At 40.1% G+C, this 26135-nt stretch overlaps 1 protein-coding gene across 1 annotated transcript; it reads left to right on the top strand.

Annotated features, from left to right (window-relative positions):
* Positions 1-6914: 6914 nt before the first annotated feature.
* Positions 6915-11298, top strand: LOC143535291 (putative methyltransferase PMT24). Its single transcript, XM_077029583.1, has 8 exons — positions 6915-7883; positions 8232-8381; positions 9070-9340; positions 9427-9537; positions 9613-9787; positions 9865-10137; positions 10209-10403; positions 11073-11298. The coding sequence occupies exons 1-8, from the start codon at positions 7260-7262 to the stop codon at positions 11296-11298; spliced, it is 2025 nt and encodes a 674-aa protein (XP_076885698.1). The 5' UTR covers positions 6915-7259.
* Positions 11299-26135: the final 14837 nt, after the last annotated feature.

Here is a 26135-nt window from a genome sequence, read left to right as displayed (position 1 = left end):
TTAATTGAAGATTAATATTACAAGTAACAAAGTCAAATGACACAACTTACAACTAGTTTTGGATAACATAAAATAAATAGAGGTACAATATGATGCCAATACAACAAACGCTAAACAAGGTCGGGTTCCACGCGCCACTTATATAATTCATGAGCCATCTTACGTCGGTAGTTAACACATACCTCATCAACGTCATTTTCAATCACTAAGGGCTTCTTTTTAACCAACATTTCCATCATCATACAAACCAGAACCCCTGAATTAGAAGTGTTGCCCTTGTCTTGAGGCACGTTAACTTCACTTAAACCGATAACCATTTCTTTTTTCTCGTATGAATTATTCGAGTTTCTCCAGTAGCATATACGATCAAGAAACCATGGGAAAAACAATGATAACATCTCCGTTTTAGCGCTTTGAAGTTTTTCATTTCTCCACCTTTTATCGGTCCAGTATTGGGTAATTTCCATCGTTCACATATCTATACGGACGAGTAACCAATCACCACCAGAATGAAACGAAAACGGAATATACACTTGGTCAACCTCCCAAAATAGTGGATATGGGTCTTTTGTTGCGGCTAGCTCTATGGCAAATATGGAGTCTTTGTATTTCATTTCGTCATAAAAACACGGGGGCAACACCGTCCAACGGAGTCTTAAATCTCGATTAGTTCTTAATTTTGCGTATCGAACAATCATCAATCTTGTTGCCCACGCGTCGATGTGCAACAAACATATTTATCAAAAATATTAGTTAGTCATTTAATGAAACATATATATAAAAGTATATACAACTTTATATAAAAGTATATAAAACTTTAGAATTTTACCGTTTCAGAAAGGAAACCATTGGACTCGTACCCTAACAAAGTACCCTAGAAACTTCGATTAAGTTTTTTCATGGGTAAAAACTTTGTATAGCACAATGGGGCATCTCCGTTAATATAAAACTCAACTACATCTCTTGACCAACTTTTTTTCGTTGGATTCGAAACTGCAAAATTATTTTTTTCATGTGGGTTTTCGGGAACATATGAAGAAGATGCCGAAGTAATTGTACGAGGCCTCGTTAAACGCCTCCAAACCTCATCAGTCCATCTTGCCGATTTGGAAACTGGTTGTGAGGAAAAAAAAATTCTTCATTTTCTTCTGTCTCTTCGGTGCGTCATTTGGAAGAAAATAAGGGTTTGAAAGATGGAGTAAATATGAAGTATATACTTATAGTTGAAAGTGGGTCATGTATCGTTTGAAACAAGATGTATTTATCTCGTACAAATTAATACCACTCGTCTACAAATTTATCTCGTATAGTTCGTGTAACTCGTATGGGACGTGGTCGTATAGGCAGTTTCAAAAAATGTATAATGGCAGAAAGCAGGAAGTTGTCATGTCATATGAAAATTCAAATAATATCGTATGGGGGGTTATTCGTATAGACATATCGTATTATATGGTCAACGGGTTCTAAAATAAAGCTGACATCTATACTACTCGTATAAGCTATACTATACGAGTAGTATAGGTAGGGCAGGGTGTTTGAATAGCAAATTGGGCGTCTGAATAGAGAAGGCCCAAATGAACTAAACATTCGATGAAGTGTTTGTAAACTGTTCGGCAGAAAGTTCGTTTATGTCCATTCGTTTGATAAATAAACATGAACAAGAAATTCGTTCGATTAACTAAATGAACGAATACGAACAAAGGTAATGTTTGTTCATTGTGTCCGTGAATGTTCGACAATGTGTTCGCTTATGTTCATTAATATCTGTTTTTTTTTTTGTTTATTAAAGGTTTTTAATATTTTTTTAAAGTCTTTTTATAATCTTATCATGTAGATTAAGCAAAACTATTAGCTACAATAAAATTTATATCTAAACTAACACATGTATATGGATAAAAAAAGCACTAATACAAACTTGGTAGCTAGACCGAACTGTTGACACTAACCATTTTTTGTTAGCCAAATAAAATACTCATCTACATCCCTATCCTTGAGTACAACAACTTAAACAGTGCGTACTGACAAGTACAGCACACGAGCCCGAGGTTACAAAGAAAAAGATGCTGTTCATGATATATCCTATGAAAAAGAAAAAAAAAGAAGATGATTTTGGTGGTACAATTAGAGATCTCTCCAATTTTGGGGAACGAGTTTCGAACAACATATGTCTAGAGTACGTTTTCGGTATCCAACTGTCCATGATAATGAACCTTAATGTTCATTTTATTAACATAGTTCAAATATTCTTCCCATATTTATTTATGTATAATAATCACAAAGCCTTAGATTATGAAATAAACACAATTCAAAATGGTCCAACTATGGAGATGAGTAAATAATATAAGTACCGGTACAAAATCGGGTATCATTGGTATATAGTCGGCACCTAATTTTTTAGGTTTCGGGACGGTTCGGTATGATACCGGTTTTTACTGAATTTTGCCTTCATATCGGTACTGAAGTGGTAACAATACCCAATTTTGAGGATTTTTGGTACATGTACATTTTGTACCAGTACCGAGCTCATTCCTAAACAAAACATTATTCACATAATGATACTGGTTGAAGCCCATTGGAATTTGACTTGGTCAACTAGTTGTTGAAGACCAAATGAAGGTCCGTCTCCGAAAATCGTTCAATTTTTTTTTCCGAATTAAAAAAAATGTTTAGCCTTAAGTATAATGCTTTTATTAATTGGTTTAAACAATTAGATTTCAAATGAGTTTTCTTAATTATGATTTTGGTTGTGAAAAAAAACCTTTTTTTATATAAATTGGTTAATTTTTTTAGAACATCGACTTTCTTGTGTTTAGGCTACCGCACCGATACCCCACTCCGGCCAGACTATGTTGTCTTAACCGAGGTCACGCTTGCTTCATAGTTTGGCTTGGGCGTTCCCCTGGAAAACTATACCGGCGACTGCCACTTTGAAGTTTGAACACGGTGGACGAAAATCGAATTGACAACCTTTGAAGTTTGAACAATGTTTAGCTCAGGTCTTTTATAGCCAATATCCACCCAAAAGTAACACAAGTGGATTTAAACACTAAAAATACATATTTTTTTAAAAAAAAAAGATATATATAAATAAATAAATAAACTCGGGCCGGGACAGTCGACCTCTCATATAGCCGGCCCTGCCAGAAAGACTCATGCATGAGAGCAGTAACATGCGCACGAGTAGTGGTACCACAAATTTGCACTAGTTGTTCCGATCATCACACACTTTTAGATGCAACCATTACACCAAACACTTTTTTAGGCAATCTCCCATACCAATACTATTATTTTCACAAATGATCCAACTTGGCATAACAAATACTAATATATTTGAAAAGGTTTTCCTTTTAAATATTGCAGGAATGTACTATCAGAATCTTCAGTCAAATGTTTTAACCTTAAAATAACATGAAACACAGTGTTCCTATGTTTTTCTTTTACATTCCTGATCGCAGAGAATGATGCGTACAATTTATTTTTTTAACAGGTTATCATGTGGAGGAAGTCTATCCATATGATGATTTGATCCGTTCATTCTTGTCTGTAGTTTTATTTATGGCTTTTATTGGTTTGGTTTCAGTTTATTCGATTAGGTTTATTCGCTTTGAAGAGTCTCGGGTGAAACCGAAAATCAAATCTAAACTAGTCCAAAATTGAACCAAAAAACGAATTTGAATTTGGGTTGGTTTTGGTTTTATTAGATTGGGCTAAAAATGTAATTGGGTTGGACTAAATTACCAAATTTAAGTAATCTTTGTTTGTTATTCGGGGTGTTGGGTTTTCGGTCAGGAAAACCGAATCACCAATTTGGTTCCGCTTTAAAACCGAACCATTAATCGGTTTAGGTTTGATTCAGTTCTTGGTTTAGTTTGTTTCAACTCGAATAAGAAACACCCTAAGGTAACACTTACCATGAAGGCAAGACTTTGAGCTTGAACAATTTCTCGTCTAAAGTCCACAATCATTAATATGATACTTTTCTTGAGTAAACACCAAGTTATCGAGTACATTATTGAATTACTAGAAGAGAATTTCATAGTTAAGCTTGTTATCAATCTAACGATGGAGAGGTCACCTTGATGACCAAGTACAAAGCCTTGAATTTCTAGCGATAAAAGGCAAACAATATTGGTTGGTATAAAGAGTCGGATAGTACAATAAGAATTTCTTATTGCGTTATTCTCAGTTTTTTGTTTTGTTTTTTAATAAATTCGTTTGTATGTATCTAAGAAACTACTTTTCAAGTTTCATTAAATAAAATGTATACCATTGTTAATTATTAATCACAAAATTAAATCACAATATAAATATATATACAAGAGGATTAAGACGTATTGGATCCTACTTTAGATTCAAACATGTTGTAAATTGTATATTCGATATAAGCAAATTGCAATATATGATAAACGTAATTGAAACGATGACGATAAGACTATTTAAATCAGTTATGAAGTATTTAATTAGTCAAACATTGACATATATGATATACGTAATAGAAACGATGACGATAAGACCATCAACCGATTTGAGTAGCTCACGAATTAATATAATCATTTATTTACAAACAATATAATATTTAGCTAATTGAATTTTAATCTGTTAAGCTACCAGTAACTCATATACTCCATAGTAACTCGTATACTCCATAATATATAGCTAATTGAATTTTCATTTATTTTTTTGCATTTTAGACAACACTAATCACGGATGAGAATTTTTTTTTTCTGAATAATTGTGTCTATGTTCGTATCCATACCAATTTAGCATCTATGGTACTAGTATCGATACAAAGATTTTAGGTTTTTCGGTTAACATGTTCGAGCATCGATATCGGTATTTCAGTATTTTGTACCCATTTAAAATTTAGAATTTATAATATATAAAGATTTTATTGTGAAGTATCCATATTTAATATCTAGAAAATAGTTCCAACCGACTTTTCAAATCATAAACAAAAAGACTTCCTCTAAAGATTGGTTTTATTATTTATTTTGGTATTATGGTTTAGTTGTAGTATTACGGTTTTGGCATTATGGTTTATTGAGTGTCGGTACCGTACTGGTATCTATATCAATTTAGCAATTTGATACAACTACATGTACCGATTCAGTTTATTTGTTAATCATACCGGTGGTAGTACTGGTACCAAAGATCATTAGAGATTTGAAAATAAAAAAAAAAGTACATGTACTATACCGATCTACATCTCTACACTCACTAACTTTAAAAAATGAAAAACTTAAATTTTAGTGAGCTTAATTCTAAAATAAAAACAAAAAAAAATTACTTGTAAGTAACTTATAAGTAACAAATTTGAAAAAATAAATACTTATATATCGGAAAATCTAAATCTAAATCTAAAATAGTAGTAATATATAGGATTAATTTAAATTTGGACCATAGGTATGGCTAATGACAACATTGTCCTTTGGTCTGATGCAAGTGTCATGTTTATATTTTTGTGGAAGAATTAAATGAAGAGCTCCGTGGAAGGAACATCTCATTTGCTCGGAACTCGATGAAAGTTGCAATAAATTAAAAAAACAGTCTTATTGTTTTACATTACATATACTGCAAATTCAGACCTTCATACATGCTTTGGAAACTGCAAATCATCTACATAGTTTCTGACTTTGATGCCCTTGTCCCAAAGACTAATTAATTGTTTGTTTTTTATAAGATCTAGCAACGACTTAATATATGTTAAGAAAAACAAGTATTAGTCGCAGTCACAGAACGTCAAATTATTGTCGTTATTTACATGAACAATTATTTGTTCATGCAACTGACTAAAACGAATGGAATCCCACGATTTATGGACTACAACATTCATTATTTTTATAACTTTAAATGCAATATAACTAACTAGTGAATCCATATATTCATCAGCAAATCATTTTTAGTGATTTTTGTGGTTTTCATTGGTTCTTTTAATATGAAGTATGAAGTATGTATCTTAATCTCGTAGGCTACATTTAGTCAACAATACACACAAAGATCACGATCCTTTACTTAAAACCGATTATGTACGGAACATACTCATATATACAAATAAAACAATTTGATATATAAACACCATACACAGTTTCGAAGTAGGTGCATGGAGTTGAAAGTAAAGTGAAGCAAGAAGTTAGTAAATGGCCATGATTAACCCTTGAAGTTAGAAAACTTACACGTTACCCCCTTCAGTCATTGGAAGCAGGGGTTGTTTGTTCCCCTGGATCTACTCCCGTGTCGACGCCACCGTATCCTCGTCCAAATCAATTCTTTTTACTATTATTATTATTATTATATATATATATATATCATCCACCTCTATATATATACATATATATATATTCCATGTTTCTGGATACTTGTTTTACACCAAATGAGCTTCTAACCAGACGATCAAATTAATCAATCGTCAAGGTAAACCTTTTTTCTTCCATATTTTCACCTCTTCTTTTTTGCCATACTATGTTAGTAACCCATCTAGTACAATTATAGAGTTTTCATTAAGATTTATATGCTACAGGCATTGGTAACATGACAAATACTTACTAAATCTTTTTAAGAATTATTAATAACAAATGATAAAGATTTTAAAAATTATAAAGTTACATTTTAAGATACGATATAATTTAAAACTTCTTATAAGTTTTAATACAAATATTATTTTAAGTATTTTTTTCATTTAAAATCATGATAGAAAACAAAAATCTTGTCTGAAAGAGAAATGTGACAACCAAGTTATTTATTTATTAGATAATAAGAAGAAGATTTAAATTTATTTTGTTGAATAAAACAAATATTTAAAAATGTTTCTTTTAATCTTTATAGTGTGTTTTTTGTTTTCTCACTATTTTAACCACTTTGGTGCTTAATGTTTGTATTCATTGATATGATGATTAAATAATTGTTTTGTTATCACTCTCTTAAATTCCCCAGTATGGGTTAAGGGTTTGTATTGACTTATACAGTGTTGGTTGTATGGTGTCATTTTCCCTATATTATTCTTACTTGATTCTCATCTCAGATCATGCCTAACAAACCAGGACCACTTTTTTGTTCTCACATCAGAACCCAAGCAATAAAAATGCTAATTTACTAAATATAACATAGACAGGAATATGGCAATGTCACAATTGTGACATGTTTGTTTTAACGCGTCACAAGATAATAATGTGTAACGATAATACTCGGTATGTGCTCACCATATCTTTATATGTTCGTCCATTTATTCGATATCTGATTCGGGCTTTTCAGGATTCTAACATATGGCTCCGGGAAAATATTCCCGGGTTGATGGAAAAAAGTCGTCACGCTCAATGGCAACAGTGTTTGTTGTCACTGCTCTTTGTTTGATTGGTGTATGGATGTTTATGTCATCACCCGTGTCGGAACCAACATCAAAGGTGTCCATAGTTCCATCTTCTCAGTTTGAAGATAGTTCTGGTGATTTACCAGAAGAATCATCATCAACAACCCGTATCAAGAACAATGAAGAGCCCGTTTTAAGAAATGAGGACGAAACGGGCTCGGTTGAGAAAGAAGAAAAGAAGCAAGAAGATGGTAAAAAGTCCAAATCTTTACCCGGTGCTGATCAGGCTGAAATTACAAAGGAAACATGGGCTGAAAGTGGAGGTTTTTCCACACAAGCAGATGAGTCAGCGAGTGAATCAAAAAGGTCAGAAACTAGTTACAAGTGGAAGACTTGTAAGGCAGCCACGGGCCCGGACTTTATACCTTGTCTTGATAATATTGCAGCCCTTAGAAAGATTCATAGTACAATACATTATGAGCATAGGGAGAGACATTGTCCTGATGAGCCGCCCACTTGCCTGGTCCCGCTTCCCCGAGGTTACACGATCCCAATCAGATGGCCCAAAAGCCGAGATATGGTATGGTCTTTTGTGTGGGGTAACGGGTTGAAATGGATCGGGTTTGGTATGGGGTGAAACGGGCTGGTCAGTTTGGGTTGACCTGCAAAGTCAAAGATCTTTTTGTCCATTTTTCAGAACATTTTATGAATAATTGATGCATTAAGAGATTAAAAGATCAATAATGTTCGACTAAGCATATTAGTTTTTGAATAAAAGGATCTAAGAGGTTGTATGCGCTAAAATTTTTGAATAAAATGTTTGACAAGTTTGACATGTTTAATCCGTTTGAGATAAAAGTAACGATAAATCTTGAGATTTTACCCCCTTTGTAGATTTTCTGACTGGGTGCTGACTGTATCTTTGCAGATATGGTACAATAACATTCCGAGCACGAAACTGGCTGAAGTAAAAGGGCATCAAAACTGGGTCAAAGTAACCGGTCAATATCTTTCTTTTCCCGGGGGTGGTACTCAGTTCAAGAATGGAGCTGTTCACTATATTGATCATATCCAAAAGGTAAGCCTCGATTAACTTTTATCTCTTTCAAAATTCAAACGCGTAAAATATAGAAAAAAATTTGGAAACCGGTCAAATCGGTCAATTTGAAGTCACCCATAAGTATATTATCGATTCATAAAGCCTCCCAAACCTAGATTATATTTATAAATAATATAGTATTTGGACAAAACCTAGATTATTTTTATGACCCCGATCTCGCCTCATTTAACTTACGAGAGAGCTTGAGCTCGGTCTCAGCTCGTTTCGAGCCCTATTTCTTAAGCTTGAGTACGGCTCTTGAGTACTTTTTAAGCTTGAACTTGTTTATTATTTACTAGTTTATTAATATGCACTTATAATTAATTAATTTATAATTTAGTTATAATTTCTATATATAATGTATTTTTGTTTAGCTATTTTTAGCATAATCTTATATATAATAATTGTTATAAAGTTATAAATTTAATTTATTAAATAAAAATTAAAAAAATAGTAGGATCATTTAGGCTCACGTGCCAGTCGAGTTCGATAAGTGAACCCTGTACCGGGCTTGTTTATTAAACATGCTTACTTTTAGGCTCGAGCTCGTTTAAGCTTGGGTCGATTCAAGCTTTTTGTTAGCTAATATTGAGTAGCTCATGAGCAGCTTGCTCGTTTACGCCCCTAATTCTCATAATAAGTTTGCTTTCTCATCATACAATTGCAGTCATTGCCTGATATTGAATGGGGCAAAAGAACCCGTGTGATACTCGATGTCGGATGTGGTGTTGCAAGCTTTGGAGGTTACCTTTTCGAGAGAGACGTACTAGCAATGTCATTCGCACCAAAAGACGAACACGAAGCACAAGTTCAATTTGCACTCGAGAGGGGCATTCCCGCCATTTCAGCTGTTATGGGTACCCAAAGATTACCTTACCCTAGTAAAGTATTTGATGCCATTCATTGTGCCCGTTGCAGAGTCCCCTGGCACGTTGAAGGTAATAATAATAGTTTCAAAAAATGAGTTTTGGTCTATAAACAGAAATATTTTTAAACAGGATAGTCTCAAATAATATGTTTTCAGGTGGGAAACTATTGTTGGAGCTTAACCGTCTTTTACGGCCCGGTGGTTATTTTGTTTGGTCTGCTACCCCAGTTTACCAAAAGGAGGGTGAAGATTTGGAAATATGGGAAGGTAAAGCTTTCTGAAATTAGATAGTAATTATTGGTTATTAATTCTCATCTTATATGTGAAATGATGATGTGGCAGCTATGTCTAAATTGACAAAGGCTATGTGTTGGGAGCTTGTGGTGATTTATCAAGATACACTGAATGAAGTAGGTGCAGCAATATACCAAAAGCCAACTTCTAATGAATGTTATGAGGACCGAAAACAAAACGATCCGCCTATATGTCAAAGCAACGACGATCCAGATGCAATCTGGTAAGATTCTTATTTTTCTTTTTTTTTTAAAGATTATTCTGTTAAAGAATATGTTGACATGATTTATGATACAACAGGAATGTAGAACTCGAGGCATGCATGCATAAGGTCCCAGTTGACTTATCAGCACGCGGGTCAAACTGGCCCAAAATGTGGCCCGAAAGGTTGGACTCGCCACCTTACTGGTTGAAGAGCACGGATAAGGGCGCTTATGGAAAACCCGCACCCGATGACTTCACTGCTGACTATGACCACTGGAAACGCGTGGTCTCCAAGTCATACATTAACGGTTTGGGACTTGACTGGTCAACTATTAGAAATGTCATGGATATGAGATCCATTTATGGAGGGTAAGTCAAAGTCAAACAAGTATACTTAATGTTACTTAGTCTGAGCTGTTATGTTGTTTAATGTATGTTAGATTTGCGGCTGCGTTGAGAGATTTGAAAGTTTGGGTGATGAATGTTGTGCCGGTAGATTCACCCGATACGCTTGCGGTTATATATGAACGAGGACTGTTTGGGATATATCATAATTGGTGTGAATCATTCAGTACTTATCCAAGAACATATGATCTTCTTCATGCTGATCATCTTTTCTCAGATCTTAAAAAAAGGTAATTCATTTGATCTTTTGCTACAAAAGGTGCCATTTTTGACCTGTTTACTAGAAAACGGGTTAGATTTTACTGGGCTCTGTTACAAACTTTGACCCATTTCAAAAAGTTTCATAATTGACCCATTCACCAATCATTCAAGGCCACCTGTCCATAGAAAGAATTGTATTCGTAGGTTGGCAGGTCCAGCCCGAAACGAACCCGAAAATCGTGCATATACGAACACGACCCCGCTTAACATAAATTTATATTTATTTTTTATCACATACTAGTACTTTAAAATTACTATTTACAACAAAAAGTACACATGTATATAAAACAACTACATTTTAGTAATAAAATCTTATGTTAGTTTATCTTTTCAAGTATTAAATTTTGGCTTACAAGTAGCCAACCAATTTCATTTATGACATAAAGAATATTTCAAAACTATCAAATAAAAAGTAATTGTGTAAAACGGGTCAACCCTCTAACCTGCTGGGTTGACACGAGCGTTCGACCTGAAACTGGCCTGAACCCATTTACACTAACCCAAACCCATGAATTTCACGCTGTCTGGTCCCACTAGTTAGCAGAGTATTATGATGGGTACCTTGAGTTTTCTGTGACGGGTTCTCATGGTTTCCTAAAAAGTAAAAAAAAAAACTGAGGGATTAATTTCGGTTATAGGTGCAAGTTAGCATCAGTGATTGCAGAAGTTGACAGGATCTTAAGGCCAAAAGGAAAAATAATCGTCCGTGACAATGTTGAAACGATCGCTGAGATCGAGAGCATGGTCAAGTCGATGCATTGGAATATTGTTATGACTTACAGCAAGGAACAAGAAGGCTTGTTGTGTGTCCAGAAGACGTTATGGCGACCAACGGAGGTAGAAACTATAGGGTATACATTCTAATAGAAATTGCTGTGTTCAGTTATCATTGTGCTAAAATCTTCCAGCTTGATCAAAAGTTGTTTTTTTTATTTAATTGAATATTCAAATTGTGTTGCATCTTTCTTGTAATGGCTAGTGCTTATGTGTAATTGCTCCTTTCAGATGGAGGGAGTTTTGATTGAGAAATAAGAATATATTATTTGGCAATGAATTCAATAGATATCTCATTCATTTTAGATTTATTTTGGACACGTCTTAGTTTTACAAAGCTGTTATCAACAAGATTGCAAACCTAAGTAATATTATTAGTAATTAAATATAAACTTTTCACAAAAATTTCAATGGAGATTGATCCATAGATTTTGATTTTTTTTAACAGTGAACTTCATTAAAAAAAACACGACTAACTAGAAGCTAGAAAATTAAAACAAACAAACAAAGAAAATTACAAGTGAAAGTTACACCAATCTTTCCACAACAAGTTTTTGAAAGAAGAGCGATTTTTAATCCAAAGAAAACCCAACGATTTGATATATTCAGCGGATTTTGAAAGACAATCCGCCTTGTTAGAGAAAATGACCTTAATTCTAGTCTTTCAAATGCACCATCACGCCGTAAGAATAATAAGACCTTGTTTTTGTGAAACCCAAATAAGTATCATGAACTTGAAGAAGACCACGCACTATAAAAGCGAAGATGGGGGAAATATGACACTATTGCTAACAAATTGCCAAATTAATGTGGCAAAGTAACAAGACGTGAGGAGATGATAACTAGATTCTTCATAGTCTCCGCATAATCTACGTATCATCGGACCCACCTCAATGTTTCTTTTGGATACAACAACTAGGGTCGAGAGACTATCCATTTTCGCTTCCCAAGCATGGATGTTTACATTTTTTGGAACCCGACTATTCCACTTTAAAATAAACGGAACAGACAAGTTGGATATATTGAACAAAATCTTTTTCATAGAATCCACCGAGAAAAACTCCGGAGGGATCATTAGGCCAAACCCAACGATCCAGTGTATTAGAAAAAGAAGCTTGTTGCACCAAATTTAAACATTTTGAAAATCTCTAATGTCCTAATTGTTAGTAAACGTCAGTATTGAATTACAAGCCCACTTAGTGTCCTAGTTGTTAGTAAACGTGATATCCGTGAACCACTTATTGTTTATGTAGAAGTCATTACACTTCACATAATACTCTTCATGGTATGGTCAACCCCTCATTGTCATATTCATTGTCTTCATGGAACACTAGCCTATTTGCCACATTTTCATTCAAAAGGACCTCACCTTTGGCTCACTTAGGAAATTTCCAATAAGCATATGTTTAACCACTTTGGTATCACTGATTTGTAATAGTAATGAACTACAAAGTATTTAACTCCTTTCACAATTTAGGGAATCATGAAGATGTTATGTATATGGTTATATAACGAACATGTCGAGCCATTTATTGATGATGTTATATATGAGGTAATATGATGAACATTATGTATGAGGTAACATGAACATGAGGAGTGATGTATGAGAAAGGGTTTATAACATAGAGTTTCACAGTGTCCGTATTACATTAAAAAAAATTGATTTTTACCGGCTAACCACACACATATATAGGCAAGTGCACATATCGTATGCGTAATGTAGTATGTAAGAACCTAGTATCGATTAGCGGACACGATGCGCAATATTTAGTGATCGCCACTGTCAACGTGTGTTGCTAGTTGTAATACAAATCACAACATATAAATTAACTTTTAGAAGAAAACAAAATATACACGTGTATAGAAAGAACAGACTTGAAAGTGGTTAAAAGTGTTGCATTTATAAGGAAGCCAAAAAAGAAGACATAAAATTGTATGTCGTTGTACAATCATAATATGTCCACCGTCTGACACCATGCTCTCGTGCATACCTCCAATTTTTGTTCTTTTGTCTTGTATCAATCTGATGATGTTTTCACATATACTTTCTCCGGCCACATGGCTAAGAATTTGCATATTGGAAACCATGAAAGTGAGCCACTAAATTGGCAAGTATTATTATTATTTATAGAGGTAGGGTACCAAAAAAACCTAAATACCCTTAAGTACCACCTGCGGGTCATCGGGGAACCCCTCACATATCACCCGCGGGACATTCGGATCACCCGCATATCATGGGAGAGGAAGAACATCCTCGTACCACGTGCGGAAGCATCCTGGCACCCTCAGAAGTCATCCGCATGACAGGACATCTGTCCGCCAAAATGATCGGAAGGCAATGCCAACGGGACAAATGTCAATAACTAACTACACTCTAGAAGAACGCCCACGATTGTTACTTGAGGAGTATGTGACTTGCCCACCAATGAAGGAAGGACACCTGGCCAGTTTGTTATAACCGTGCACATGGCCAGGGTACAATTCGTCCTATCATTGGGTGACGCGTGTCCAGGTTGTTATACCCATGCACATGGGACGTATAGCTCAACCTATCATAAGAGGACACGCGTCCAGACAGTTGTCAAGATCTTCTAGAAGAGGACAGCTGGCCCAATCACCTTCCTACCTCCTTCGGCTATAAATACCTTGTCAACCTGCATGAGGTATTCATTTCACATTCACTCACTTGCATTCTGACTACACTTAGTCTACTTTACTTCAGTACTCTCTTCACTACGAACGTTACGGATTCTCACGCCGGAGGGTGGTTACAGGGAGACCCCCCACCTTGTCCTTCCTGTAAAGAGACTCACGATATCTGTTTTGCAGGTTTCGGTCATTGGACTTTGGGAAGTTGTGCTCATACTGTGTTAGTAGTTATCATATTTTACCCTGTGGACTCATTGGATCCAGGACCCATACGTGGGGATCGGATCCGTGTTTCTTCATTGGCGGCATCCGTTTTGGTGTTAGAACATCACAAAATTTTTCTTCGTTGGTTTTTCGGTTCGTTTAAAGTATGAGTAAACTTCCTGAGGGGCCGACGGGAACTCCTGTACAAACACCACGTGTTGATAATACTGATGCACCTGAGGGTTTTGCTTCCAGTATTTTTGCACGTGACATAGCTTCGGGTTCACGAGCCACCGGTGTAACACCGGAAGGTCGTACCCTTGAGCGTATCGTTGCACCAACCGGAGTCACTCCCACCGATTTGGGACATGTCACAGCTCCGGCGGGTTCCAATTTAGCTGGCCAAGGAAGAGTTACGAGAGAGACTCGCCGTACTAGATCAGTTTCTGGAAGGTGATTCCGGAGATTCTGAACTAGCGAGATCTCATCGTCATGAGTCCAGATCTAGAGGATTGTTGTCTCCGGATGAATGGCTCCGCGTGCAACAAGAAAGTTTGGCGGTTGAATATGAACGCAGGGTACGTAATGAACGTTATCATGCCCGTGCTTTGACTTACGAAGAATCTCCTCAGATTCGTTACAGCCAACAAACTGACCAAGAATTCATTGAACCATGAAGGCTACGCCCTCGTCCTCGCATAAACATGTGGATGCCTTCCTATTTGGACGAATATGACAGCTACGACTCAACCTATCGCCCGGAAGATAGTTTCCATAAGGGTAACAGTAGGATGAGTTCAAGGGCAAGAAGCAGTCGTCCGCCATACCGAATACCATAGCGATGCTGAGGAAGATTTTACCAAGCCATACCGTCCGGCAGCCTTTGCCGAGAAGTCGAAATTTATAGCTAGCATTGCAACAGCACCCTTTCCTGTCAATGCTAAGATACCTACAACGGTAGGTAGATACAATGGCATGACTGATCCAAGTGATCATTTGCAGAACTTCGTGGCGGTAGGTGGCGTGAGCGGATGGACGCTCCCTTATTGGTGTCATATGTTCGCATTGACACTAACATGGGCAGCGAGGGAATGGTTCGAAAAACTACAAGATGGTTAAGTCTCTAGTTAGGATGATCTGGTGAAGAAGTTCTCACAACAGTTCAGCCAACAGAAGAAGGAGACGCGCGACCAGTCAGAAATTCTGGATGTTATCCACCGGGATAACGAGTCCATAGAAGATTTCATCACCAGGTTCAATGACGAAAGTCTGAATATTGGCGGGATAAGCAGAGACATGCTCCGCGGTGCTTTTTGCAAAAATGTCAAGTGTGACGAATTGATCCGCACACTCACTGGCCGGGATGGAATGCCAAAGGAGTGAGATGATATTATGACTGCAACGAAGTTATTTGCCAATACTGAAAAAACATTGGGGAACAACAGTTCAAGACAAAAATTCAAAGTCGAGTTTCAAACTCCACGACCCAATAAACAGGCAAAAGGACCAATTCGGTCAAGACTTCAGCCAAACACAGAGTCATCGAAACCATTTGATGCAAGATCTCTCATCGGCAACAAGAACAAAGCAGGACCAGTAAGTCGAGGTCCTAACAAATGGACTCCTCTTTCAAAATCTCCCGCCGAGATTCTCACCACTGAGAATGTAAATTTTCGAAAGCCCCAGCCGCTCACAAGGAGATCGTTCCTTGACAATAAAAAGCATTGTTCGTTCCATAATGACATTGGCTATAATACAACGAATGCAATGCTTTAAGAAGCGAAATTGAAGCCACTGTGAAGTCCGGAAAGCTTGGACACCTGGTGAAAGATGGAAAGACGTGGACTGGTAAAGCTCCTATGCGGGACAAACAGGGCCCATCTAAAAAACAAGTCAACGACTTGAACGTCCATATGATCCAGGGCGGACGAAAGACGGGAGGGAAAAGAAGAGAATATGACGAAGAGGAGTGGAAAAGTGAACCAGTAATTTTTCCACGAGTGAAGGGCGGACCCAAGAACAAGAACCCCCTGATTATCACCGCCCTTTTCGGTCATTACCATTCTCAGTATGTGTTCTTTGACACTGGGAGTACATCGGATATCATGTACAACCAGTGCTTTGAACAACTTGATGATGAGGACAAAGAAAGATTGAAACCCATCCATGCTCCAGTTTCGGGGTTTGGAGGGGAAATAATGCGTCCACGAGGGGTGATCTCTTTCCCAGTCACCCTAAGCGATGGAAACTATTCAAGAACTGAGGAGGTCGAATTCTTAGTTCTACCTGCAACGTCGAAACATGACATCATTCTCGGACGAGAAGCCATTGGTGACTTCAATGCTCATCCGTCAACTGCCCACGGTGCAGTAGGAGTTCCAACCCCCACTGGCGTGGCAATAATTCATGTCAATCGACATTGCTTTGCAACCGAGAGTTCAAAGCCCAGCAAGATTCCAAAACAGGCTCAACGAACCGAGCCTGAAAAGTGGGTTTTGAACAAGAAGTTTCCTGATCAAACTGTAACGATCGGACCTGCTATCTCCGAGATAGTAAGGACCTTTCTGAAACAATTGTTGTCAAAAAATATTGATGTCTTCGCATGGCAACCCGCGGACATGTCTGGTGTCCCGCGGAGCATTTCGGAACACAAACTAAGGATAAACCCTATGTTTACACCGATTGTTCAGAAACAGCGTAAGATGGGTCCGGAACAAACAAAATCAATGAATGAGCAAGTTCAGGACCTCTTACAGGCTGGAATCATCCGACCAATCCAGTATCAAACCTGGGTCGCCAATCCGGTTATCGTTCCCAAAAGCAACGGGACGTGGCGAATGTGCATAGATTTGGATCTTAACAAGGCGTGTCCCAAAGATTGCTATCCTTTGCCCGAAATAGATCTCAAAGTTGATGCTGTGGCACCATTCAAATTCAAATGCTTCCTGGACGCCTACAAAGGCTATCATCAGATCCGCATGGCTGCGGGCGATGAAGACAAAATAGCATTTCGCACCGATCAAGGCACTTTTTGCTACAAAATGATGCCTTTCGAATTGAAGAATGCGGGTGCCACATATCAACGGTTGATGGATATAGCGTTTAAAGGACAAATTGGTCGAAATTTGGAGGTTTATATGGACGATCTTGTGATCAAAAGTGTTGAGGAAGACCATATGTTGAGAGATATCGAAGAGACATTCGAAACCTTGAAGAGCATCAACATGAAGCTGAATCCAGCTAAATGTTCGTTCGGGATAGAGGAAGGAAAATTCCTCGGAGTAATTGTCACGGGTGCAGGCTTCAAAGCTAATCCGGATAAAGTCCAAGCTGTAGCCCGCATGCCTTCTCTCTCCTCCCTCAAGGAAGTTCAAACACTCAATGGTCGTTTGGTTTCTTTAAATCGTTTTTTGGCGAATCATGCAGCCAAGTCTTATCCTTTTGTATCAACATTGAGAAACTGCCTCAAGAAAGCACAATTCATATGGACCTTGGAAGCGGAACAAGCTTTCCTGGAGGTCAAAAAATGTTTGATGGAACTGCCTACATTGACAGCACCTTATGCGGGAGAACCTTTAACGATGTACTTGTCAGCATCAGACATTGCTATCGGGGTTGTCCTTCTGACAGATAGAAAAAACGTTCAAACACCGATCTACTATGTCAGCAGAACACCGTCAAACCCGGAGACAAGATATTCCATGCTGGAAAAACTTGTCTTAGCACTGGTCTATGCAGCACGGCGCCTCAGCAGATACTTCCAAGGGCATCCCATCAAGGTTCTAACTGTATATAAGCTCAAAAACGTCCTCAGTAAGCCGGAATTGTCTAGGCGATTGGCCAAATGGGCCATCGAGCTAGGTGAACACGAGATAGAATATAAACCTAGACCAGCAATCAAGGGGCAGGTGTTGGCGGACTTCGTCACAGAAGTCCCGCGACACAAAGAAAAAGAATGCTTGATCGAGCAACAACCCCAAGCACCTCCGGAACAAGGACAAATTTGGTCGTTGTTCACGGACGGAGCTTCAAGCAGTGAGGGATCTAGCGAAGGCCTCGGCTAGTCAATCCCGAAGGCCATGAGTTTACAAACGCCATAAAGTTGGACTTCAAAAGCACCAACAACGAGGCGGGGTATGAAGCTTTCTTGGCAGGCTTGCGGATAGCCAGAAAGCTTGGGGTAAACATTTGGAAGCTCGGGTGGATTCCATGTTGATTGCGGGACAGATCAACGGCACATATGAAGCAAAAAATGACATCATGGCTTCATATGTGTCACAGGCGAAAGATTTGATGCTTCAGTTCTCCTCATGCAAAGTCATTCACATAAAGAAGCGAGAACAAATCAGCAGATGATCTTAGTAAATTGGCTTCAACAAACTTCGAACATTTTGCCAAAGACATCCGCATTGAAATATTGGGCCGGCCGTCTGTTCCGTAACATCAAGTTTTAGTGATACAAAGGGGAGTGGAATCCTGGATGACACCCATCACAACGTACTTTTCATCCGGAGTCCTCCCAGAAGGAAAAGCAGCGGCCCGGAAGATTAAGCACAAAGCCTTGAACTATCAGTTACATGACGGTGTTTTATACGACGTTCCTTCCTCGGACCACTACTCCGATATGTGGATGCCGAGGACGCGAATTATCTAACTAGAGAAATTCACGAAGGCATATGTGGTCTTCACGCTGGCCCACGCATGGTCATAGCAAAGTTAATGAACGCCGGATATTATTGGCCAGGAATGCATCTGGATGCTGTGCACGAAATCAGAAAGTGTGATTCATGCCAGGGTCATGCTCCTAACACGCTATGACCAAAGAACGAGTTAGTTCCAGTCACTTCGGCTTGGTCGTTCCAGAAATGGGCTATTGACATAATGGGACCTTTCGCTGAAGCCCCTGGACGTGTCAAATTCTTGATAGTAGCCATCGACTACTTCACAAAGTGGGTGGAAGCTAAACCGGTTGCTTCCATAACTGCAGCAAGTGTTAAGAAATTCCTGCGGGAATTCATAATATGCCGGTTTGGTCTTCCTCTGGAACTCGTTAGCGATAACGGAACTCAGTTCGCGGATAGTGGGCTATAAGAATGGATAAAAGAGTTGCACATTTCTCAAATCTTCACCTCTGTAGCCCACCCGCAAGCGAATGTTCAGGTTGAGAGAACCATCCGGACGATCAAGGAAGGAATCAAAGCAAGGTTAGGGACCAAAAGGATGGGCTGGGTTGACGAATTTCCCCATGTACTATGGGCCTTCCGCACCCAAAAGAATTCCAGCAATTCTGAAACCCCCTTTAGTCTAACCTATGGCACAGAGGCCATGATTCCAGCCGAGATTGGAATTCCATCCGCCCGAGTTTTATTGATTGATGACAATGATCATGAACTCCGGATGAACCTCGACCTCCTCGAGGAAAGGAGAGAACTAGCATCGATCCGCGAGCACAATTACAAATGCCAGCTGCAAAAGTATTACAACTCGCGGGTCCAAAGATGTGAGTTTGATGCGGGAGACTTTGTATTCCGTAACAATGAAGCCTCCGGGCAAGAGCCTCCAGGCAAGTTAGCCCCAACTTGGGAATGACCTTATAGAATTCAGAAAGTGTTATCTAAAGGTGCCTACAAGTTATAAAAATTGGACGGGACTGAGATCCCTAGAACTTGGAACGGGGCTCAACTAAAAAAGTGTTACATATAGTATGTTTTTCTTTTTTGGCCTGCGCGCCTAATTAGTCACAACTTATGTAATCTCAACTTTTGTAATTCGGCTTATGCCTCTTTAATAGAAATTTTCTTTTCAGTCACTTACGACTTGTATTGTTTTGTAATCCTTTATTGGCATACAAAGAAGATCCTACAAAAACTTATATTATGAAAAATAAACAAAGTGTATCAGATGCAAAACAAGCCTTCTTTATTTATACAAATGGGATTACAACAAAAAGAGATCAATTACAAGGAAAGAAAAAATCTATCTATGGTGCGACACTTTTAGGATCCGCGTCTTTATCTTCCGCATCATCAACGTCTTCTTCATCTTCTTCCCCAAGATCAAGAACGTCCCTTAGCTGCTCGATGCTGTCCTCCTTATCCGCAAGCTCAGATAACTGTTCCGTCAAAGAGAACTTCAAAGAGTCGAAGTCTTTTGTTTTCTGTTTAAGAATGGCAACAGTATCTTGACCAACCAAAATGTACTCCTCAGGAATCCTGGAAGCTGAACCAAACTGGTAACCTTCCTCGAAACCGAGTTGACGGCCAGCTTGCTTTGACGCCTTCAGGAGAATGACAACACAGTTCCCAAGTTCGTCACTCGCCCGAACATCGGCGATGACCTGTTAGAACAATTATGCATAAGTAATTCCAAACACTTAGATTATTTATAACAAAAACAAGGTACATACCTTGGGGATCGGTTCCGCTAGTAGCCACTCCTGGTCCGCCTTGGCCCGGACAAGCTCCATCTTATGACCGGCGTACTCCAAGGCTTGATCTCGGTTCTTGGCGTTAAATTCAGACAAACGCTTGTCCTTGGCCGCCGATTCGGCTCGCAGAGCCTCCACCAATTTGGCTTGTTCATCCATTAACTTGTCTTGTTCATCCAATTGTTTCAGGAGAACAATCCCGGCTTCCTCGGTAGCAGATCGAGCAGCCTTCTCCGCTTCCAGAGCCTGGCCGGTCTCTCGGGCCTCGTTTATAGCTTTAAGAGCTTCCTCCTTTGAATCAGATGTGGAGGCCGCCAGCTCATCCCATTGATCATTCATTGCTAACCAGTCCCTGGTTATTTCCTGATTAGTGGAAATAGTATTCGCCAAATAATAAGAATTGGAGTTCAGTAATTCTTGGAGAATACTACGGCGACGCCGCTCCCTCTCAGCAGGCGGAAGACTCTCCCGCAAATACTCAAAACATAGGTCCACGTCACAGAATGTTGAATCCCGACGTAATGACCAGCGTGGTTGGCACGGGTTAGGATCTTCCTCCTGAGGAGCCGGAGAGGTCTGAGGAGCATGGGGAAACATGCTCACACCTCCTTGATCTATAAAATGATGGACATTATAAGAAGGTGACATACTGACATGATCAGTATGTTAGACCTCTTTGTCTTTCAAAGGAGAGTCGTCCGCCACCTCAATGGGCTCCTTAGCACTATTAAGTGGTGGCGGCGGAAGAGGAGTTGAATCTTTCAAACCTGTAGCACCTTCAGAAAGGCTATTCAGGTTCACTGAAAAACATCAACAATGGGTTAGAAACATTCTAGTCCACAGCAGTTAACAAATAAAAAGATTTTGCTTACCTAACGAAGGATCCTGCGTCAAGTTCGTCCAAACGCGCTTCCAAAGCAGAAGGTTTTGCCTTCTTAGACTTCTTCTTAGGGGCGGCCTTGGCAGGATTAACCTTGCGCTTGCCAGCCACCTTAGAAACGTCCGCATCGGCAACTAGACGTTCACCTTTCGTGGTGGCATCATCAGGTTGGGGACGGTTTTCCACCGCAGCAATGTCAGCATCATCTTGACCAGCCGCCTGGCTAGTAGTGGCTCTCTGCCGGGTGAGACCTGCAGTTGAGTCCACAACGTTGTTAGCACCGGCTAAAAAACTTCCTCCGCAGAGCGACGACTCTTCGCTGGAAGAAAAGAGTACAATTACTCCGCTAGGAGTAATAGCAGTCACAGGCCGAGGTTTCAGAATGTCCTCACCTTTCTGTATACAATTTTTAACGTATTCCTCACCTTTGGCGTACATCACCTCGGAAACAACTGGTTCCGGGTGAAACGCGGTGGGAAACACAAAGTTAGGACGGGTGCGCTCAAGAAAAGGCGCATCCCTTTCATTGATGGGGAGGCGCACCATCATACCCCCCCCCCCCTCATGATCCAACAAAGTGATAAAGGCAGAACCCTCACCTGCACAAATAATGATAACAGTCAGAAATATGAGGCATATTAAAACAAGAGAAAAAGTATTACCAAACTTACTCTTGTCAGTTTGCTCGTAGTAAGGTTCCAAGGATGGAAATGGCCATAGACGGCTCATCTTCGTACTCACCATTGCCTGGATCAGGCGCATGGGAGTTGGAGTGGCAGTCAGGGCTGTAAACCAAGCAAGCCCCTCGTAGGCAGCAGCCGGAACCACTAGCATGGTTTCTTCCGCCTTTCGACGGGTCATCGGGAACGGAATAACCTCCTCCCGGATCTAGAAAAACTTAGGCTTCCAGCCATGAAGGCTGCGGATCCATTCCGTGCCTATAACGTTCTTCCCGGTGGAAGGAAAACTATACCATCCATCGCGGAAGGTCATTTTGTAGAATACGGCAAACATGCCAACGGACGGTTCGAAGTTTCGAACTTGACAACATAATTCGAAGTGTCGAATCCTTAACATCCCAAAGGGATGGACCTGGGATATATGAATCTCATAAGTCGTCAAGACCGATTGAACGAATTTCGTCACCGGAATTCGGAAGTTCCATGTCGTGAAATGATCCACATACAAAGCTATCTTCTTCGGTGGTGGATTAGTGGCAACAGAACCCTTTGCCGGGCGTTCTGGTTCCTAGTCAGGTGTCAGACCATACACGTTAACGACATCGTCAAAGTATTTATCTTTAAGATTGACAACGACGTCATGGATGGTAGGGGTACCTTTCTTTTCTCCGGCCATCTAATATGAAGGAGAAGGAAATCTCATAAAGTTTTATACTTTGAAGGAGAAGAAGAGTTTGAAAACAATAAGAGTTGTATGAAATCCCAAGCGATATATTTATACTCATCGCAATTAATGCGACTGATGGCGTGCCAGAGGAGAGAGAAACCGCGGACCGCCAGATGACTGAAACGTCAGGCGGGAGACTCAAGAAACTGTAGACAGGTTGTCAAAGACGTCTTACACGTCTTGTCAGTTGTCCCCAGAAATTTCTCTCTCCGCCACGTCATACAAATTATCCGACTTTCAAAGTTCAAAAATATCTCCTAAAGATATTTTCCTTAACATAGTTGGAAACTCACAAAGGATAATAAGTTCATTTTCATTTAGTACTCAAAAAAGTTACAAAAATGAAAAGAGAAATTACAAGTTACAAAACACTTAAACCTATCCTAAGGGTTTCAGGTCGTTTCGTCTTCCGGAGCCTTCGGTGATGTGTCTTCTGAAGAATCATCTTCAGAATCATCGCCTAAGTAGTTCCTCAACCACTGCACGCCATCTTCGGCGGACGCAAACTCCGGAAGCATATTTTGCAAAGGGAAGACCAAGGCATCGTGCTCTTTCACCCGTATAACGCGTTCTTGCTTGACGTCAAGGCCATGGAGCGGATGATCTTTAAATGTGTGGTTACTTTGAGCATAATTCATCCCTTCATGAAAACCCATCACACGTCCAAGCGAAGAAGATGCAGTCATCAGATTGGCAAAGCTATCATTAAGCTCCGCACTTCCCTTGACATGGCGGACGACCTGTCAGGGTAAAAACATAAGTTTTCAATATCGAAAATGAAAAGTAAACAATGAGCATTACAATGGAAATAACTTACAGCATCAACTCCCCGAGTGAGGAACCACTGACGGTCCTGCTCCGCGCGTTCAGCTCGCACTTGAAGCGCTTGAGATCCCGCAGTCGTTTCCTCATAAGCTGGCAGGAGGGAGTCATAAGCAGCTTGAACCTCAACGGCACTTTTGTCCTTAAGTTCAGTTTTCTCCTCTGTAGCTTCAGCTCCGCCTCAAGCTCTTGGATTCGAGTGCCTTGAAGAGTCACTTGATTTTCCAAGGCCGAGTTTGCTTCCTGAGCTCGGGCCAAATCATCTCTTTCCTTTTGAGCCTTTTCCTGAGCAGCCTCAAGAAGGGAGTTTTGCTTTTCACAAGCTTCCTTCCATCAACAAGCAGCGGCAGCATTGCGATCCTGCTCACTCTTGAGGGCGTTCTCCGCGTCGGCCTGCTTCCATTTAGCAGTATGGGCCGCAACGCGGTGCTCCTCAGCTTCTTTCTTCGCGGCCTCAGCGGCTCGACGAGCTTCTCCCACCTTCCCGCCTAGAGGACGCCACTCGCATAAAACCTCCTGACTACCAGCTAAAGCGTTAGCCAGATGATAAGCTACATTCGAATGAAGGTCATGGCGAGAGAGGTCACGTTGATACGCCATCTCAGCAGGTGGCGCACAATGCCTAACAAAACTCATGCATGTCTCAGAGCCAGTGGACCGAGACCCATTAGTAATGTCCCATGGAGGGACAAACATATCATGCTTATCACACAGGTTCGCGTCCCCATAATAGCGGGAACCTGATGGTTCGAGACGAACCGGGAAAGAAGATGACTGTTGTGGAGGAGGACGAGGAGGAGGAGTCCCATTGCTCCTAAAACCACCCGCATCCACAAGAGGATCATCCCTCTGAAAACCAGTACCACCCCCAGCCTGGAAAAGATAGTCAAAACGATTTTCAGACTGGTTGTTGGGTTCTTCCGTTGAAGTATCAACTGGAGGAGTCGGTACTCTCTCTTCTATAATAGTCTCGATTGAAAGAGAGGTCGGTTGATCTTCCACATTAATATTACTTGGAGGAGTAGAAGGCTTGTCTTCCGCCTCCCTTTCTGGAGGAGGAGATGGCTGCTTTTCTGTATGAGGAGTTGGAGTGTGTAACTTCTCAGACACATCCTCCGAGAAGAGCAATGGATCTGCACAAAAAGTTACACTTAGCTACACAACCCAAAATAGTAAAGTAGTTCAAGAATAGTATATACCTTCTATCGTATCAATACGATCAGCAAGATTGTACTGAGGCTTCTTGGGACGACAAAAATTTTTCGCTTCTTCTTTGAAGGCCCCGCCTCAGCATCCGCAGTTTTCGCATCCGTTTGACTCGCTCGAAAAGCTGAAAAGGCTCTCTTCTTCTCCAATTCTGTTAATAAATGGGAGACAGAAGAAGATTCAGGGGCATCGCTTCGAAATCCCTCTCTTCTCGAGAGGAAGAAAAATCAGAGGCATCGCCATCATCATCACTCGATAACAGAATGGAGATCATCCCATCGGAAGTGCAAGAACTAAGTGGATGAGGGTTTAGAACATACGCACCTGTTTCAAAGGTGGCGTCTGAAACAATGGGCTCAGCCCGCACTTTCTTGGGGAAAAGGAATCGGGACTTGGTTTTCTCAAGAATAGGTTGGTCGCCCGCATCCCGGATGCTATGGCGGACACAACCTTTGTCCTCAGAAAGGGCATTGAGCATAGAACCTCGACCTGAAAATATAAAAACTTAATTACAAAAAACTTCAAGAAAGAAGAAAAAACATTAAGGGTAACTTACGTTCATGTAAGTCAATAAAGACGGGCTCCATAAACTCCGATGCCCACAGGCGGCTCATGTCCGCCCACACTAGGGCCTCCTCAGGTAGCGCCCGCATCGGTGTTGGTTCCGCCATTAGAGTACGGAACCAATCACGCCCCTCATGGGCAGCCGTAACAATGTCCAGAAGGGGAGAATTAACCGGACGACGGACCATGGTAACAGGCACCATGTCCTCAGAAATCCAGAAGAACTTGCTACGCCAATCGGCAGACACTTTCTCAACCTCGTACCCAATACTTCGGTCGGAAAATCCTTGACATGTGTACCAACCAACACGGTTGGCAAGACGGTAGAAGACACGGAATCGGTCAAGGTGTGGCACCAGGTCACGTGCTATACATACGAATTCGTAATGACGAATTCGCATTACAGTACGTGGTTGCAGCTGGGATAAATGAATCCCATAGGCAGTCAACACCTTCATAAAGAATTTCGTCATGGGAAGACGAAAGTTCCCACATGTGAAATAATCAGCATAAATAGCCATTTTACCAGGGGGTGATAAACTGGCTATAGAACCTGGAGAGGGAAATTCTGGCTCCCACTCCGGTGGAATGCCGTACGTCACCAGCAACTTCTCGTATTCTGATTGATCCCATGAAATCTCTACCTCGTCAACCTCAGTTTGAACATTCGACATCGCAGAAGATTCTGGTAAAAAGGTATATGAGAAAGATCAATGCTTTATCAAAAAGAAAGCAAAGAAGATATCCAGCGAATAAAGGCGATAAAAC

The sequence above is a fragment of the Bidens hawaiensis genome, unplaced genomic scaffold (genome assembly GCF_021521415.1).
Source record: "Bidens hawaiensis isolate Kalapana, Puna unplaced genomic scaffold, B.hawaiensis_p1.1 tig00010463_1, whole genome shotgun sequence".
NCBI lineage: Eukaryota > Viridiplantae > Streptophyta > Magnoliopsida > Asterales > Asteraceae > Bidens > Bidens hawaiensis.
This window is presented reverse-complemented; position numbering and strand designations above follow the sequence as displayed.

Coding starts and splice junctions, on each gene's coding strand:
- LOC143535291 (XM_077029583.1), top strand. CDS start 7,260: ATGGCTCCGGGAAAATATTCCCGGGTTGATGGAAAAAAGTCGTCACGC. Junction 8,382..9,069: donor ATATTGATCATATCCAAAAG/GTAAGCCTCGAT, acceptor ATACAATTGCAG/TCATTGCCTGATATTGAATG. Junction 9,788..9,864: donor GACGATCCAGATGCAATCTG/GTAAGATTCTTA, acceptor ATGATACAACAG/GAATGTAGAACTCGAGGCAT.